Below are 16278 nucleotides of genomic sequence, written 5' to 3'. Positions count from 1 at the left end.
AACTTATTTAGCCCAACTCATTGAAATCACTTATCAGATAAGCAACTCACAAGGTAGTGTTGCCAAAATTAAAAGTAATCTATTGTGAATGATTTCTAATCAGCTATCAAAAAATTGGTATTCGATTTTTTAATTGGTATTCGATTTTTTCGAACTTTAAAATAATTGAGTAAATTGATATAAAGTAAATTGAAATTTTCTAGAGATTTTTTGCACTACACTTATGTAAATATTTATTTATTTATTTATTATTTTTGGTTAAAAGTTTTCAAATTTATTTTTTTATTTATTAAATATCTTATAAAATTTTCACAATGGTAACACCTAATTTACCCAATTTTTATCTAATTTAACCTACTCGAAATTCTGTTAAATACCAACATTAGCTGCTATACCGATTATTAGCTTTACTATTTCCCTCAATTTACCATTAATTTACTCGAACTCGTACACGGCCTAAATATTGTTTAAAGATTTTGGTTGAAGTTAACTTTTAATATTTGAGATAATATAAAAACAAATTCAACACATGAAAATTATGCATTATGTGACTTTGTGTTGAATAAAAACAAAACATCTAATGACATTTCGATTGCTGCCAACTACAGTAATAGCGATTGTATGTTATTTTTTTCAACATGCTAACAAAAGATGTTGTCTTAATAGGGGTATTCAAGAACTCTGTGCATCGTTGCATGTATAAAATTTTTTGATTTTATAAAACCAATTCCATCTCTTATGATTCTGCAATTGATTTCCAAGGTTATTACCTTATGCCTTGAACCATTAGACCATATTTTCAATACCAATTAGTCCTTGCATATGTGATTTTCAAGACACTGTGAATTATTATAAGTAAATAAATACAAAAACAAAAATCAGCTGTTCTAATCATTTGCAAGACTAATATGCAAAAAATGCTTTTACGATTCTTTAAGTTTGCAATAATGCATATGCAACAATGCACAGAGATCTTGAATACTCCTAATATGTTTCCGATGTTTAATCTAAGATACTTTGTGACGAATTTTAATATCTTGTTTACACAGTACAAGTAATCATAATTCTGATACTAATTTTGGTAGTTCGATAAGATAATTCGATAATTCCTTACGAAAATCAGCAAACAATCAATTCATACGGTTAAATTGTAAATAGCACACATAATAAATAAAATTAAATTCATAATTTATAATAATACAATGTGTAACCATAATTATCATAAATTAGAAAAATAAGTAGTTAGGGTTGAATACATTTGCTATACAAAATATATGTAAAGATAAAAGAGTTAATCATAATATATTGTTAAAGTCTATTTATATAATAAATATAAATAAAAAAAACATAGAACTTGGTGTCTCCACTGGATGGTCTTTGGCAAAATTTCTATGTTCGAATGCAAATACGTATTATTTCTGAGTTTCCTTCATAAACAAAAACTTTTATACATCAGTGAAACAGTGAGTCTATGCAAAAATCTTGCCAAAGTAAAAGAGTGTAAAGCATATGTAGAGTATAAATAGCTTAATTACATAGAAAAACTGAAATATAAACATACCATAAATTGTTACCGGCAAAGATATTTTCGAATTTAAAATCATTTAAGAAAGGTGGTATCATCGCCGATTAAGTTGATGCCGCCAAAAATGTTTCTGAATTAGAGATAATTTAGTGAGGTGGCAGCATCTCCATTCAATTTATTGCCGGCATATAATTTTGTTTTTGTTTGAAAAAGATGGAATTCAGACCTAAGCAGTGCTATTTGTGTAAAAAAAATTATTCGGGAAAAGGTTTTAAAGTTACGAATGAACAATACATTACATTTATAAAAAAAAGATTCAAAGAATTTCGTCAAGCCTGCCTAATATGCGAGATATGCTACAAAACTGTAAAACAGGCTTTTCGCATTAAATTGAACAATGCTATAGAAATGAAAAAAAAAAGTGAATATGGTGTTTCATCTGTAACGGAGGACTCAGAGGCGACGAATGCATCAAAACAAAGTACAGAAATAAATACTGAAGTCTTAGGTATAAGTAATGTATCGGCGTCATCTGACGACAGACCAATGACTAGTGCTGCAGCAGCTGCACGAATTCTTAAAAAGCAAATGCGTCCCATAGAGGAAGAAGCTAATGACAACTTAAGTTTAAATGCGGTTAATGGAACGCGAAGACCTGACTACCAACCAATACCTAGAAGAAGAGAAGTCCAACATCGAGACCCACGAGTAATGGACATGTATTTAGCTGATATAACAGGTGGATGATATAATATTCGAATATATTATAAATATCGTAATACATTGGAACGCTCATTTAAATATCATTGTTGTAATACACATAATTTATTGTTTTTTTATTAAATCTGTAATTATTAACGTAATTTTTGAAAATTTAATTTTGTTTTTAAATAAAATATATATAATTTTACAATAATTGTTGTGTTGCTATCTATTTACAATTGAGATTTTTTATGAAATAGCCTAAGTATTCGTGAGAGAAAAACGATTATTAACCACAATATATATAACACTAAATGCGTAAAGCGGTTTGGAGTATAGGTGGGTGGGATTATATAAATGCGGTATAGGTGGGATTATAATCTGAAATAAGAAATATAATACTTATTTATTGAAATTTGCAGGAAATACATAAAATGACCTAGTGCAGTGTAGTTAACTTAACTTTCGTTTCTTTCAATTGATAAGATACTGTATCCTTTTTGATTGCATGATGTCAGTCGTTGGTGGATGTATGAATATTCAAAAGACGTGCCAATGTTCTGAAAATATCACGCGGTATACTTCGATGAAATGTTTGAATTGAAGTATTATAGTGTTTAATATTATATTTAATCTCTGATATATTTTTTTTCTAAAAAAATTTTTAGAAAATAAAACTTTTAATATAAAGTACAACGCATCTGTATATTTTTAAAAAACTTCGTAAATGAGCACCAAATTTTTAATATGATTTCATGTTTCCTTGGTCAAGTAATGGAAAAAGAACTATCGAACGTTTTTTGCAAATATCTAATTCAAATACAGAAAAAAAATTGCTATGAATACTTTAATGTTCGTACAAGTGCTGTTTATGAATATCTATACCTGTCTGAATATTCGGCTAATATACTGTACAATGACTTTCCTAGAATAAACATATTATAATGCTCGCACTAGTTTTTGATTGAAACTATTGTTATTGTAGGTTGTTGAAACTTCTTGACCAGAAGTGCTGAAATTACCGGATAAATTTTATAATCTCAAGTCCTTCACTGTTAATAAATATAATAATAAATAATAGCATTTTTTTATTAACTACATTAGTTAAAGCAAAGGTGATGTCTAATTGGAATTACTTTTCTTTGTGATATCATCATGTGCCTGTATGGTTGCCAGATTAAAATGTTTCGATACAATACTTTTTTAATGGAAACCAAATATTATATAAACGACGGTGTTGATTTTTCTCAAAATGAATTATAAGTTCCTATTATGTGTTGTCTATCGCTGATAGACAAAAATGAATTTTGGTATTATGAATTGCAAGCCGATAGAAGTTATTCTATTAGCGTAGATAAATTTCTCTATTGCATTTGAGCAGTAGAAGTTTGTTGATTAGATGAAAAATGCTGTTGAAACGCTTTATGCAGTCAATTTAACATATAAATTTAATATTATTTTTGTTTATTTAATAATTAGTAATAATTCAATGATATTTTTTTTTGCCTACCACTTAATATATCGACTTTTTAGTGTAAGATATTATATTTTTTCTTATGTATTATTTTCTTATGTATATTTATTCGAATATTTTGACAAAAAAAAATCTTCCTGTAATTAACTAAACAGTGTATACAAGCATTTCAAGTACATTCGTGGGGGAATAATGTAAGTATTTATATAAAATTACACAATAAAAAAGGCAGCAACTAACCAGGCAAGACTAGATTTGCTAAAGGCGCAGACGAATGCTCAAGTTTTTTTTATAAAGATGTGTCTAGGCGTCTAGAAAGTATTGAATACGTTTTGATAAAAGAAAGCAACTAAAACCAAAAGCATCGTGATAAATCGCTAAATAAATATCGGTCCACTAAGCTTTAAGTATTTTAAAAAAATTGAAAATAAATATTAAATCTAAGTAAAGGCCTTTTCGGTGGCTCGCAAGTATGGCAAAAATCACCAAATAACTGGCCTATTCTGGCCGAAATGTAAGCAAAACAACAACACTATTTTCTCTATCACGGCCAGTAAAAAAAAATGTTATTTTTATACAAAATGTAATTTGCTTGCATTATGCTATTTTTGCTATTTGTCAAAACATAACACTTGACAGATTGCAACAGTGAAGCCAATGTCTCACGTAGCCAATATAGGCTAGCCTGCCATACTTGCGAGCCACCGAAAAGGTCCTATAATATATATAAATTAAATATTACTAATAATTATAACATTATTATTATTATATATATAGTTTAATATGTTAGCTTAGTTTATTAATATAATATAATATTAAATTGTGATTTCATATTAATAAAATAAATATATATATATATATATATATATTTTATTATTTTATATCAACAATTTGAAATTAATTCTAATGTTTCTTAGCAAACAGGTTCAACAAAGTAAGCTTAATTGAAGCGACGTGCTCTAAAACCCTTATATCACTCACAACAGTGCATATGTTAGTCTGTCAAGTTTCATCATACGAAATATGCCTACCAATCGACTCAGTAGACAAATGTCTATTGTCTATCAGTAGACATTTCATAATCGCCACCAATCATTTGTATAATGAGCAAATATTTTTGTATATATAGTTATAGTTGTTTTTGCAATTTTACTTACACCGTTACGATTTATACCATAGCGTTGCGATTTATCCCATGCAATTTCCAAATATTATATGTCTGTGACTTTCAAACGTTTTTTTTTAAAAATATTTGAATACAATACTGAACGTGTTAAATATTTATTACTGTAAATTTATAATAAAAACCACTGTCTTTTTAAGAATTTTATGTAATTTATCATGATATCTTGCGTAGTGACGCAACATTTTAATAGAAAAACCAATGTCTTATTTTCTTGCATAAACACGCCTTGCATAAAACTTATTTAAGTTTACTTTAAATAGTTTATTTTACATTTTAATATGGAATGTTGCTTCTATGTATAATGTAAAACTGACAGTAATCTTGGAATCATTTTTGATTTTTATATATAAATGGTTCTAAAATTGATTTTTAAAATAAGTATTAAGTATTGATTTTTAAAATAAGTATTCAGAATGCTGAAGTAGTAAAAAACATTATTTAACGAAAATACAAATAAACTTTTTGTTATGAAACTATTTTATTAACATGACATTCAATATTGGATATTTCTCTAAGATTTAATTAGACTTTCTTTTAATTGAATGATGTGGCAACGCTATTAAAAAATAAATTGAGATTATAAATAACATTACCATTCACATCTTGCATGCCTCGGTAGCCGTGATCGTCTAGTGGTTAGGACCCTACGTTGTGGCCGTAGTAACCCAGGTTCGAATCCTGGTCACGGCAATGTTAAAAACATTGTCACGGGAGGTGTTTTTTTTATATTATAAATAATTGGAAACTATTATTTTTTTAATTTAAGTTTATCAGCTACAAAAAAAATTTATTAATTTAATTATTTAACAAAGGATATTTTCGTGTTATACCATTTAATATAATTAAATTGAGTTTAAATATTTCGCTGGGTTTTAGTATAGTAGATAATTGTACTAGTCATCTTGCATTAGTAAAAACATATAATGTATAATGAATATAATGTATAGAGTCTAAGACAATCTAAATAGCTCATTTGGGTTAACAATTGTAACTTGATAGGTTTTTCAATATAAATAGATTACTCATTGTGTTTTTAGCTAAAATTGTTCTTGTTAGAGCTACCATTTCCCAAAGATATGATTGAAAAGCGCTGACATTATTTGCTTCCAGCGTTTATCAATAAAGAGGTCTAGTACCCTTATTTGGCATCTTGAATTAATATATATTATAAAATTTATCAATAGGAATTTTTTTTTGTTTGCTTAAGAATTTTTCACCAGAAATAACGTAATTGATCTCATATGTTATCTTTTTTTAGTAAGAATAATAATTTATTAATATATCTAAGCCATTAAATGACAATATAGTTATAATATGGATGCTGTCCTTACATTTTTTTATTGAATATTATTAAGGTATATTTATATATACTTAATTAAATGTGTTACTTCATTCTTTCTAGATTCAATTCTGAATTCAAAATAAGAACTTACTGAGTCAAAACAAACTTAAAGATATATAAATATATGTACAACTATAACAACAGAGAGTATTTTTAAATCTCTTTTTTCTTAGTCGGCTTTATAGACTTGCGCCGTCGTTGGTTGTCCTATGTCTGCTTGCCTGAACAGTGTTGCCAGTTATTATCTAATTTTTCGATTGAAGATGCGAATGTGAACTGCCAGATTAGTTGAGGGCAAGTAATAGTTGTCAGTCTCAGCCTTGTCATATCCCTTACAGCGACTATGTAGCCACCATTGAATAGTTATGATTATCTGTGTGTAGTGGATTTATATGTCCATCAAAACGTCCATCATGGGTACAATAGGTTATGCGCAAGGCTTAGAATCCGATATTTAAATTAATCGCTCATTAAAAACGAAATACAACTCTATCAATATCTACAATATAATTACAATACTAATAAATATTTACAGAATAGGATATTCTGAGCAGTCGGGCAATTATTATACTTACTTTCAGTGCCCTCCGTCAGCCAGTCCAATAGTGGATTGCTGTCGCCAGTGAATAGTATCGAGTGCGTTCAAATCGTTGGTCTCCTGGTCCTTCCATCTATATTGCAAATGACCTGTACCACGTTTTTCACCAGCGTGTACCGAATCAACAACCTTTCTAGCCGGAGCACTTTCTTTCATTCGCACGACATGAACAAGCCAGCGAAATCTGAATTGTTATACGTTTAACGAGTCGATATAGCTTGATTGTTGTCCAATATTCTACACCATACAACAGGACAGACATGAAAAGAGCCTTGTAAAGCACGATTTCTATTTAACGAGAGAGGATTTTATAAGTCTTTCACAACTTTGAACTTATAGTTTTGAGCAGCGACGTGGGTCCTAAGACGCTTAGGAAAGTTATGTGTTTATTTTATATTATACCCTCAAGTAAAATGAAAGATAATGTTAGATTTTCTTGTTCTTCAATTCAATGTCTTTCTGTATTTGTAGAATAATTAAATTTCAGATGTATAGACTGTACAATAGTCACTCACAGTATGTAATCAATTAAAGGATAAATCAATCAACAGACGAAGTTTATATTCTAACAGTAGTAATTATTCTTTAAAGGTAATTATACTGATTGACAAATCTTCAGAATTTGATATACTATATACTATTTCCGATATATGAACAGGTCGCTTATTTAATAATTTTAGTGTATTTAAATGTATATTGGTGCCTATTTGACGCCATGACTTGTTAGTGTAGCACACTCTAAGTCCTATTATTCACATCAACAAATCTTATTGAAGTGAATCCTTTGAGGATTCAAATAGTAAAATGCTAACACGATTATTTTAATTCTTTTTTGCAATGAACATTTAAATTAGTATTTTCAATGCATCAACAAGTTCATTAAAAAGTAGATTCGGTACAAATTTGCTTTCAATAACATAAATGGAATCCCTCGAGATACTGAAAATAATAGTCTTTAATATTTCCATATTGTTAGAATGGATTCCAAATTGTTAGAATGAATAAAAAAACGTGACTTTCGAAAATTGCTGAAAAAAAAAACAATGGCTGGAATTCCTGTGGTCTCATGGGCAATTAATCAAATTTGTTTTTTTGAAATTGTATTGATTTATTAAGTTTATATTTTATTTATTTTTTTAAGCATTTCATTTATGTATATAAATACTCGTCATTACCACTTTATTTTATTCAATTCGTAACGTAGCGTAAAGTAACTCATCAGGTGTAAAATGGTGCTTTCGGAAAATGGAGAAGTTCTTCGTGTTGCCTTTGCAGAAGATATTCCTCGTGTTTTTACCTATGTGGATTATGGGAACAAAACATACTTTTGTGGTGCTTACATACAAACAATTCTGAATTTTGCTTATTACCGGAATTACGATATACAATTGGACTACAATGATATTTATAACACTTCAAGAATATATCCGCTTATTACAAATGGTTTCTACAATGCGTCTCTACCAGGTAGTGTGTATACGGAACAAGTTAAAGGTATGCAGTTCAGTTATCCGCAGGAATTTGTTAAGAAATGCGTAATGATACCATTAGAGGATGAAATACCGAAGTATTACTATATAGTTTGGCCATTCGATTGTTATATCTGGATTGTATGGTGCTTAAGTATTTTGGCATTCTCAGTATTGTTCCGATACATGAGTTCCAATCCATTGAAAAGGTACACACTATCCATAGCTAATAAATTGCCAGATAGCATTGCTGTTTTATTGCATTCACCTAATATGCGCCTACCATCCAAGTATGAGTCTATGAGAGCTACAATATTGTATCTATTGCTCATATTGTTTGGTTTTGTTTTACATAATTTTTATGATGCATATCTACATACGTACAATTTGAAACCAGTTTTCCAGAAACGCATTGATAACATCGATGATCTATTACATGGGAATATAAAAATTTTGTTACCACCAGACACTTTAGAAGACATACAAGGTAACGAAATGTATGAGAAATTAAAGTCGATACTTTTGGTTGTATATCGGCCAGAGTTTTATGCGAAGATCAATAGTTTGAATAGATCATTTGGTTATTTAGTCGGTGGAGATAGATGGAGTTATGTGCAAATGCAACAGAATGCATTAAAAAAGCCTTACTTTTATTACTCTGATATCTGTTTGGACACGGCATTTAAGGCATTTCCAGTTCAACAAAATGCAAGATTCCTTGAGTCTTTCGATTTATTTATAATGCTTATAAATCAATCGGGTTTATGGATGAAATGGCATAGACACGCTATTTTGATAGCTTTACGTAAAAAATATGCAGCAGTACTTTTGGACTCATATCCTGTAAATCCATTAGAATTGAATTATTTTAATATAGCCTGGATGATCTGGTGTGTTGGAATTCTTCTAAGTCTCACTATATTTTCAATAGAGCGTTTGCAAAACTAAATTATAATCATGGAATTGAATTTAAATAGAAAAGTATATATTGTTAATAATAACTTTAATAATACTTCATATAATAAAAATTTAACGAACAAAAACGTATACTTGGCAATATAAAATGCGTTATTGAGAATGGACTATTCCTTAGTGTGGACAAATAAAAATAGAGAAGAAAAAGAGGAAGTCAATTTTGGACATTTTATGGTTGTTATGTCATATTGTGAACACGAGTTCATTACATTTTATTAATATATAATTATATTTCTAATCAATTCAGAAAATACAATTAAATAAGAGAATCATTCATTCATTCATTCATTTCAAAATTAGCAAATAAACATATATAACTATTATATATTTATGATATCAATATGTATGATATAAATAAATAAATTAATTAATAAATAAATTAATAGATAAATAAATAAAATAAATTAGTTTTCAAAAGAAATACCAATGAGTTATACATTGAATATTGTTTTATTATATCTTCAGGGTTTCACTTTAATCATATACTCTATATACATTTAGTTACATTATCAAGCCTAGATGTTAAAATATAACAACTTTAAATCTTGACGTCTTAAGACGTAAGCTATATCAGCATTAAAAAGTTTCTTAAAATAAGTGATTCTACTAAAGTCTATTTTTAAATCCGGATCGAAAATGCATCAAAAATATTATATGATATAGTGGATTTGGGAAAGGTTAGGTTAATTTGTCTGCCCATAGCCACATATAAAGCTATTAGTGTCTAGCAAAACCAACTTTTTTCTATATTTGTAGTTGGTGTTATGTAAGATATGAAAAATTTTTTTAAGATTTAAAGTTCTTATCCTGAGAGATTCTTCAAATTTTCAAATTGTAGTGTTTTTAAGTATTTTAACTTTGCTTGTGATAACTAAAGATAAAACAGCAAGACGATACTCTTGCATTCCCCCCGCATTAATTATAAATAATAATCAAGTTATTCAAACCAAGAATGGTTTGATCAGACTTGCTCATAGGGATTCTTAACAATTGTTTAAGCGATAATAGCCCATAATTAATAATATCTACCAAATTTTTTAGAATATCTTTATTGTAGTCTTTCTCAGTATTTGCAAAGGTTCATCGTTTTTTGACCAAAACCATCTTCATACGTAGGTTTTAAAAAACACTGGATTTAATTCTGTTTCAATAATGATTATAAAAATTCGTTCCATAACATGTTTTTTCTCTAAGTGCATAAAGTACCCAGCTTCAAAAGTTTAAATTTTTGGTTAATCTATTTTTAGTTCTTTTATAATGTTTTTACTGCAAATATAATATACCGATTTTCTTGAATATTATCGATGCATGGGCTCTCATCGAAATAACCTGTCTTAATTTCGATAATATGCCAATTAGATGCTGAATGAAGTTTCACATTCAAATTGTTAGAATTAAAACAAGAACTAGACAGACTGACTAGACAGAAACACTACTACATAGATTTTAGTGAGGTGTCCGATGTTTTCTTCACTCCTTTATAAATATTTTGACAAATTACGTCTTTTCACTTTAAGTATATGAAGTGTCCAAGGTGCTAACAATTTTTGTTAGTATAAACTATATTACATACATGGATATATACGTATGAGTACCTCTCTAACAAGTTCTTCAATGAATATTGTGAATTCCTACGATTTTCAAGCTGTTAAGAATTTTCAAGTGATTAGTTAAACAAAATACGTGAATATCGTCGTTCTAATTTATACTGGAATCGTACCGTGTCTTTATCTTTAAGTTGACAATTATTATCAGTAATGTATAACATAATCTGAAGAAAATATTGTCCATTAAGAACTTAAAAAACAACAACAGTATTATTTTAAATTAAGTTTTTATCCATATCATTAAAATAATAGTTCTATATTGAGACAGTTTACATTGAGACTTACGAACGTCTGTAGCTACTAGCTAATTCGCATACCATTGGAGAAGGAATAAGTTCAACTACTTTAACCACTATTTGTGAACTTTCGGGTCTTAATACTAAATCTAATATGTTTTATAAAATCAATTGCGCATTAATTCTGTCAGTTCCTCAAAGTAAATATTTTCTAAGAAGTTAAATACGGGGAAGGAATAAGCTCAACTTCTTTAACCATTACGTGTGAACCTTCGGGTCTTGATATTAATTCTGATATGTTTTATAAAATCAATTATGCATTAATTCTGTCAGTTCCTCAAAGTAAATATTTTCTAAGAAGTTAAATTCGACTTTTAATTATTTATTTATTTTTAGTATAGGTTTCAAAAATGTTGAAATTTATTTAATTTAAACTTAAAGCAATTGTTAATATCTGATTTAATTGCTTGTATTTTCAACAAATGATTGTAAATAGTTTTCGACTTTTATTTTCCTTCTAAATAGCGATTTGCTCATAGTTTGTATGGCAGCGGTGGTTCCATTATGATTGTGGAAGAATTGGCAATAACGTACAGGAACATAACTTCCAAGCTCACGATTTATGCGTCTATGTAAAAAATAATTTTTGGACTTAGTTAATCTCTTTTGCGATTTTGTCAAACAAAAATAACACAAATCTAAGTTATTGGAGAAATTGTGAAAATATTCGTCAATACCAGTCTGAAGACATCTATTACATTTTGAGTTATTCTTCGGTGTGCAAATTGTTTTTATTACCGGTTCGTGATATCTAGCATTACCAAATTTTTCACATGGAATTTGTTTCTGAAACATTTTTTGAACTGTATAAGTGCCAGGTCTAAAAAATAAAGATATTTATTGTGGTATTAAAAAGTTACAATGGATTAGATAAGATATGCTTAATAATTACCCTGGAGAGCAAAATTTAACATTTTTTGATCTTTTTGCACCTACACTGAAGGGTTTTGCAGATTGTCTGATTGGTTTTATTATTTCAATATTATACTCGCCAACAGAGGGAATAAGAGATTTGTCATTTATTGATATTTGTGCGACCGTGTTTGCGAATGCTGAGAGACCTTTCTTTGAAATATACTACAGTAAAAAAAATAGATTTTAAATTACGTTATAGTATAACTTTAAATTGAAACTACTTTATTTTGTTTGGGAATAATAGGTGAATATTCCCACGGTGCTGGATAATTCCTATTTTCATCTATAGGTTTTCTCATAAACGGAGATAAGTTCTTTGTGTCTTTAAGCAATGTTTCACGGTGTAGAGTTGTACCAAATGCAATTTTCGACTCAGTGGTAGGACCGATGATATATTTGAAGGAAACTGAAATATAAAGGAATAATTTTTATTAAAATATTTTATTTGTAGATCACAAAAGTATAAATATTTATAATGCGAACTCACTTTTTTCTTTAGCTCTGGCTCTTATTATTTGTATTTCTTGACGTTGTTCTCTTAGCCATATTCTGGCACTTCTTGTTAATTTTTTGTAGTACATCTTTTTCGTAGACGAATCAAAATTCTACTAAATTTGCAAAACCAAATATTTGGTAACAGTATTAGGACCGTAATATTTTTGTGACACGCATTTAAACGCCATTTAAACACGCATATTGGTGCCAATAACTGATTGGTTACTAACTTAATAAGAAATCAATATATTGATTTGATATTAGTGATTAGAAAACTTTTGTATTCTTTATAAAAAATTCTTTCAACAACTATAATAAAAAAGACTACAATACACTATAAATCTAAAACTCTTAATGCATGTTTCGTTCTTGCAACTGAAACTTTTTTCAATAATTTTAATAAACTTTTGTATTTGTTGAACACATAAAATCTAATAGTTTTTATTACAGTATACTTTCTTTAAAAAGTAAATATTTCTCAATTTATTATTTATTTTCAATCGGAATTGAACTCGCAACTAAGAAAATAAATGTGCCATATAGTTTCTTTCACATGTCTCCAACAAATGTCCAGATTGGCATTCTTCGAAACTTTTTGAAACTAACGAACGAACTTCATTCATTGGTTGTCTGGTTATCAGTCCAAGTCCCAAAACGTTGAGATCTGTACAAAGATATTACAAATAATAACTTTTTAAAGTAGTTAATAGGATCTCTAACATACTGGTTAATAAACCTCAACAGAACACCATTTATTAATATCGTCAATAAAAAATATATGTAAAATACTGTTCAGCAGAACCCAACGAAATACTTGACAATCTGAACCTTGCAGTTTACACATACTTTTTTATTGATTACTTTAGCATAGAAAAAATAGATGACTTCATTTTGGATAAGTCTAAATTTAACATTTTACTGATCACAACAAAATAATGCAATAATTAGTAATACTTTCAATAAAAGTTTATCTATTCTAATAATTCAATAATAAAATCTGAATTTACTTATTTAAAAAAAGGATGATATAGGTGATGTACTTGTAATATTTAAGCAGCTGATATATAAATTTGTAAACTATCTACATTGTATATAAAGAAGAATATCTGTTCCAATTGAAAAATGAGAAATGTTTGCATAATTGGAGAGGAGTACGACTATTAACTTAACATCCAGATGGTAAACGCTTATAGAATACTATGATAAAGAAAAATTTCAAAGATCGTTTTTCGGAAAAAATTTCCTTTCTAAATATTATGAAAATTTTATGCTCACGAGTAACGCTGTACATAGTTTAAGAAAAACAACTTAATATTTAAAGTGATATTAGAAAGGAAACGTGTCTATGAAAGGTGCAATTTAGTAGGAAAATATTATAAACATACTCAGTATTCATATAAATAAATGTTCATACATCATATTCTAGGTGATTACGTTGACGTTTCGGAAATTTTACAAACTTTGTGATGCTTTCCGTATAATGGACTATTCATTTAAACTGATTAGTGCCTAATAAATTATATCTATAATTAAAGAACTAAAAATCAAAAAGTACCCTGACTTCATTTGAATTTAAAGAACTATCATAACAAGCATGGCTAATTACTACTATTATTCACTTCCCTCAGTGGGGCATTAGGACCTCAAAATTCTTCTAAATCTGAATCTATTTGGTGCTTTTCTATAGATGTCATTCCATATATATCGCGCTTCAGCTAGCTAGCTGAATTTTATTCTGATTAAAGTAAAAGAGTTTGTGAAGCTTAACCTTAAACTTAAGAACAATGGAAGGGTCATCAACAGCCTTTACCTCCATAAAGTAGATATAGTAAAAAATATTATTTTCAAGATGATACATTAGATCTTAGTAATTGCGGAGTACTATTATAATCTAAAATAAAAGTTATAAGTTATAGTCACATATTTATATTAACGATTTTATTTGCATAATAACTTCAGAAACTCCTAACTCCTATTTTATAAACAATTGCTTTTTATAAATCCGTCATATAATTTATATTATTTTTAATCATTACTGATTTTTTAAGATACTTTTACGTTTCCAGTATAACTCAATAAGAAATATTATGAATCCAATCATATACATTGTGCCCATCATAACAAAAACGAAAGCCAAGTGCTGTATTCCGGCTGAGGTGTATTCACTCACTTCTGATATTCTTTGTATGTAACCAGCATGAACCGCAGATTGAAAAACAGTTTTTTCATAAAGATCTAATAATCCAGATGAATGAACGTGTATAATGTAATACTTTAAATTGCGCCAAGTTGGCGAATCAGTTTGCAGTGGGAAAGCCATATGATAGGAACCAAAGCAGATATCAGAGAATTTGAAAATACCTTGTTTGAGATGTGATTGCTTTTGTTGTAGAAAACTCCATTTGTCATCAGTTACAAAGTAGGCATAACTTGTATTTAGCGTGGATTGATGTTCATTGAAAGTAGCTGCGTCTACGGGTTTGATTAACTTTTCCAAAGCTGGAGTCAATTCATAACCAACAGATAATAAAAACTCTAATTCATAGTCTATAATCATAATATTTAATTGAGCTGCCACAATATCATCGATGGTATTTATTTGATCTCGAAATAGGCTTACAGTAAGAAAACTACCCAAAAACGAAGTATAGTTAGCTGAAAGAAAGAAGCCATGAAAAAATATAGTTACCAGGAAAAGGAAACGTATTATTGCTGGCGCATTTATATTTTTTGCTGTTGCTATATTAATAATATAGCAAAAATTATCCAAAAGAATATTACTATAGAATATAAAAACATTTTTCTTTTCCTTGTGCTCTCTTTGTCTAACATATATCCAAAGAAAATCTACAATATTTAGAATGAAGAACAAAATTATAACAATTATCCAAACTATCCAATCGAAGGGTTGTACTGGATAAAAATATGTTGAAACACTATTATGCAATGGCACCATTAAACACCATTTTACTACTTTAATCGGATAACTTTTATCAATTTCGTCATCTGGCATAAAGAGCGCATATGCATGTGCTGAAAAATCAATTTCCTTTTCGCGCACTAAATTTAAAACTGCCTTCATATCTACAACCTGGCCGCCTAATACATCTTTTGGCATATCCAACTCTTTTATAGTACCATTGGAATAATTCACGAACAAGGAAAATAGACGATAAGTTGACCCAAGTATAACTTCATTCCCATCCCGTTCCTTATATTTAAAGACTCTTGGTAAGTCTTGACGTATTGGAGTGACATACGCATAGCCGTCTACACTCGGTACACCTGCTATAGTTTTTTTATATTGTGCACGAAAAATACGTTCAATTTCTGTGCGATTTTCTATTTCATACTTTGGATATATATTATAACCATAGAGTTGGTTTTTACCATCCATTAGTTGAAAGTAGATTAGTATATTAACGAAGTTACGTTTGTATAAATCCCAACAGATACGTTCGATCATACTAATGTCCGTGAGTTTTTGTGCAATGATAAGAATTGTAAATAGAAAGTGACGGCCCAATAATACTTTACTGTGTACCTCCAATATAGGATCATCAAAATTAGTAACGAAAACCATGCTCATAATTGTTACTTTTGAGTCTGTATGCAATAATTTAATATCCGTATTATTGGAAAATACAAACTGAGTGCAACCCATCATCATACCCAGTTCTTTGATAAATTCATC

At 28.6% G+C, this 16278-nt stretch overlaps 2 protein-coding genes and 1 non-coding gene across 3 annotated transcripts; all 3 read left to right on the top strand.

The window, feature by feature from the left end:
* Positions 1-1610: 1610 nt before the first annotated feature.
* On the top strand, positions 1611-2372 carry LOC119681598. Its single transcript, XM_038094841.1, has one exon. The coding sequence runs from the start codon at positions 1739-1741 to the stop codon at positions 2270-2272; it is 534 nt and encodes a 177-aa protein (XP_037950769.1). The 5' UTR covers positions 1611-1738; the 3' UTR covers positions 2273-2372.
* Positions 2373-5505: 3133 nt separating this feature from the next.
* Trnah-gug lies at positions 5506-5577 on the top strand. Its single transcript has one exon. It is a non-coding gene; the product is annotated as a tRNA-His (tRNA).
* Positions 5578-8056: 2479 nt separating this feature from the next.
* Positions 8057-9244, top strand: LOC119674539. Its single transcript, XM_038085682.1, has one exon. It carries the CDS (start codon positions 8057-8059, stop codon positions 9242-9244), a length of 1188 nt encoding a protein of 395 aa, XP_037941610.1.
* The last annotated feature ends 7034 nt before the right edge of the window (positions 9245-16278 follow it).

The sequence above is a fragment of the Teleopsis dalmanni genome, chromosome 2, assembly GCF_002237135.1.
Source record: "Teleopsis dalmanni isolate 2A chromosome 2, ASM223713v2, whole genome shotgun sequence".
Taxonomy (NCBI): domain Eukaryota; kingdom Metazoa; phylum Arthropoda; class Insecta; order Diptera; family Diopsidae; genus Teleopsis; species Teleopsis dalmanni.
Note: the sequence above shows the minus strand (reverse complement) of the source record. Positions and strands in the feature narration are given on the sequence as shown.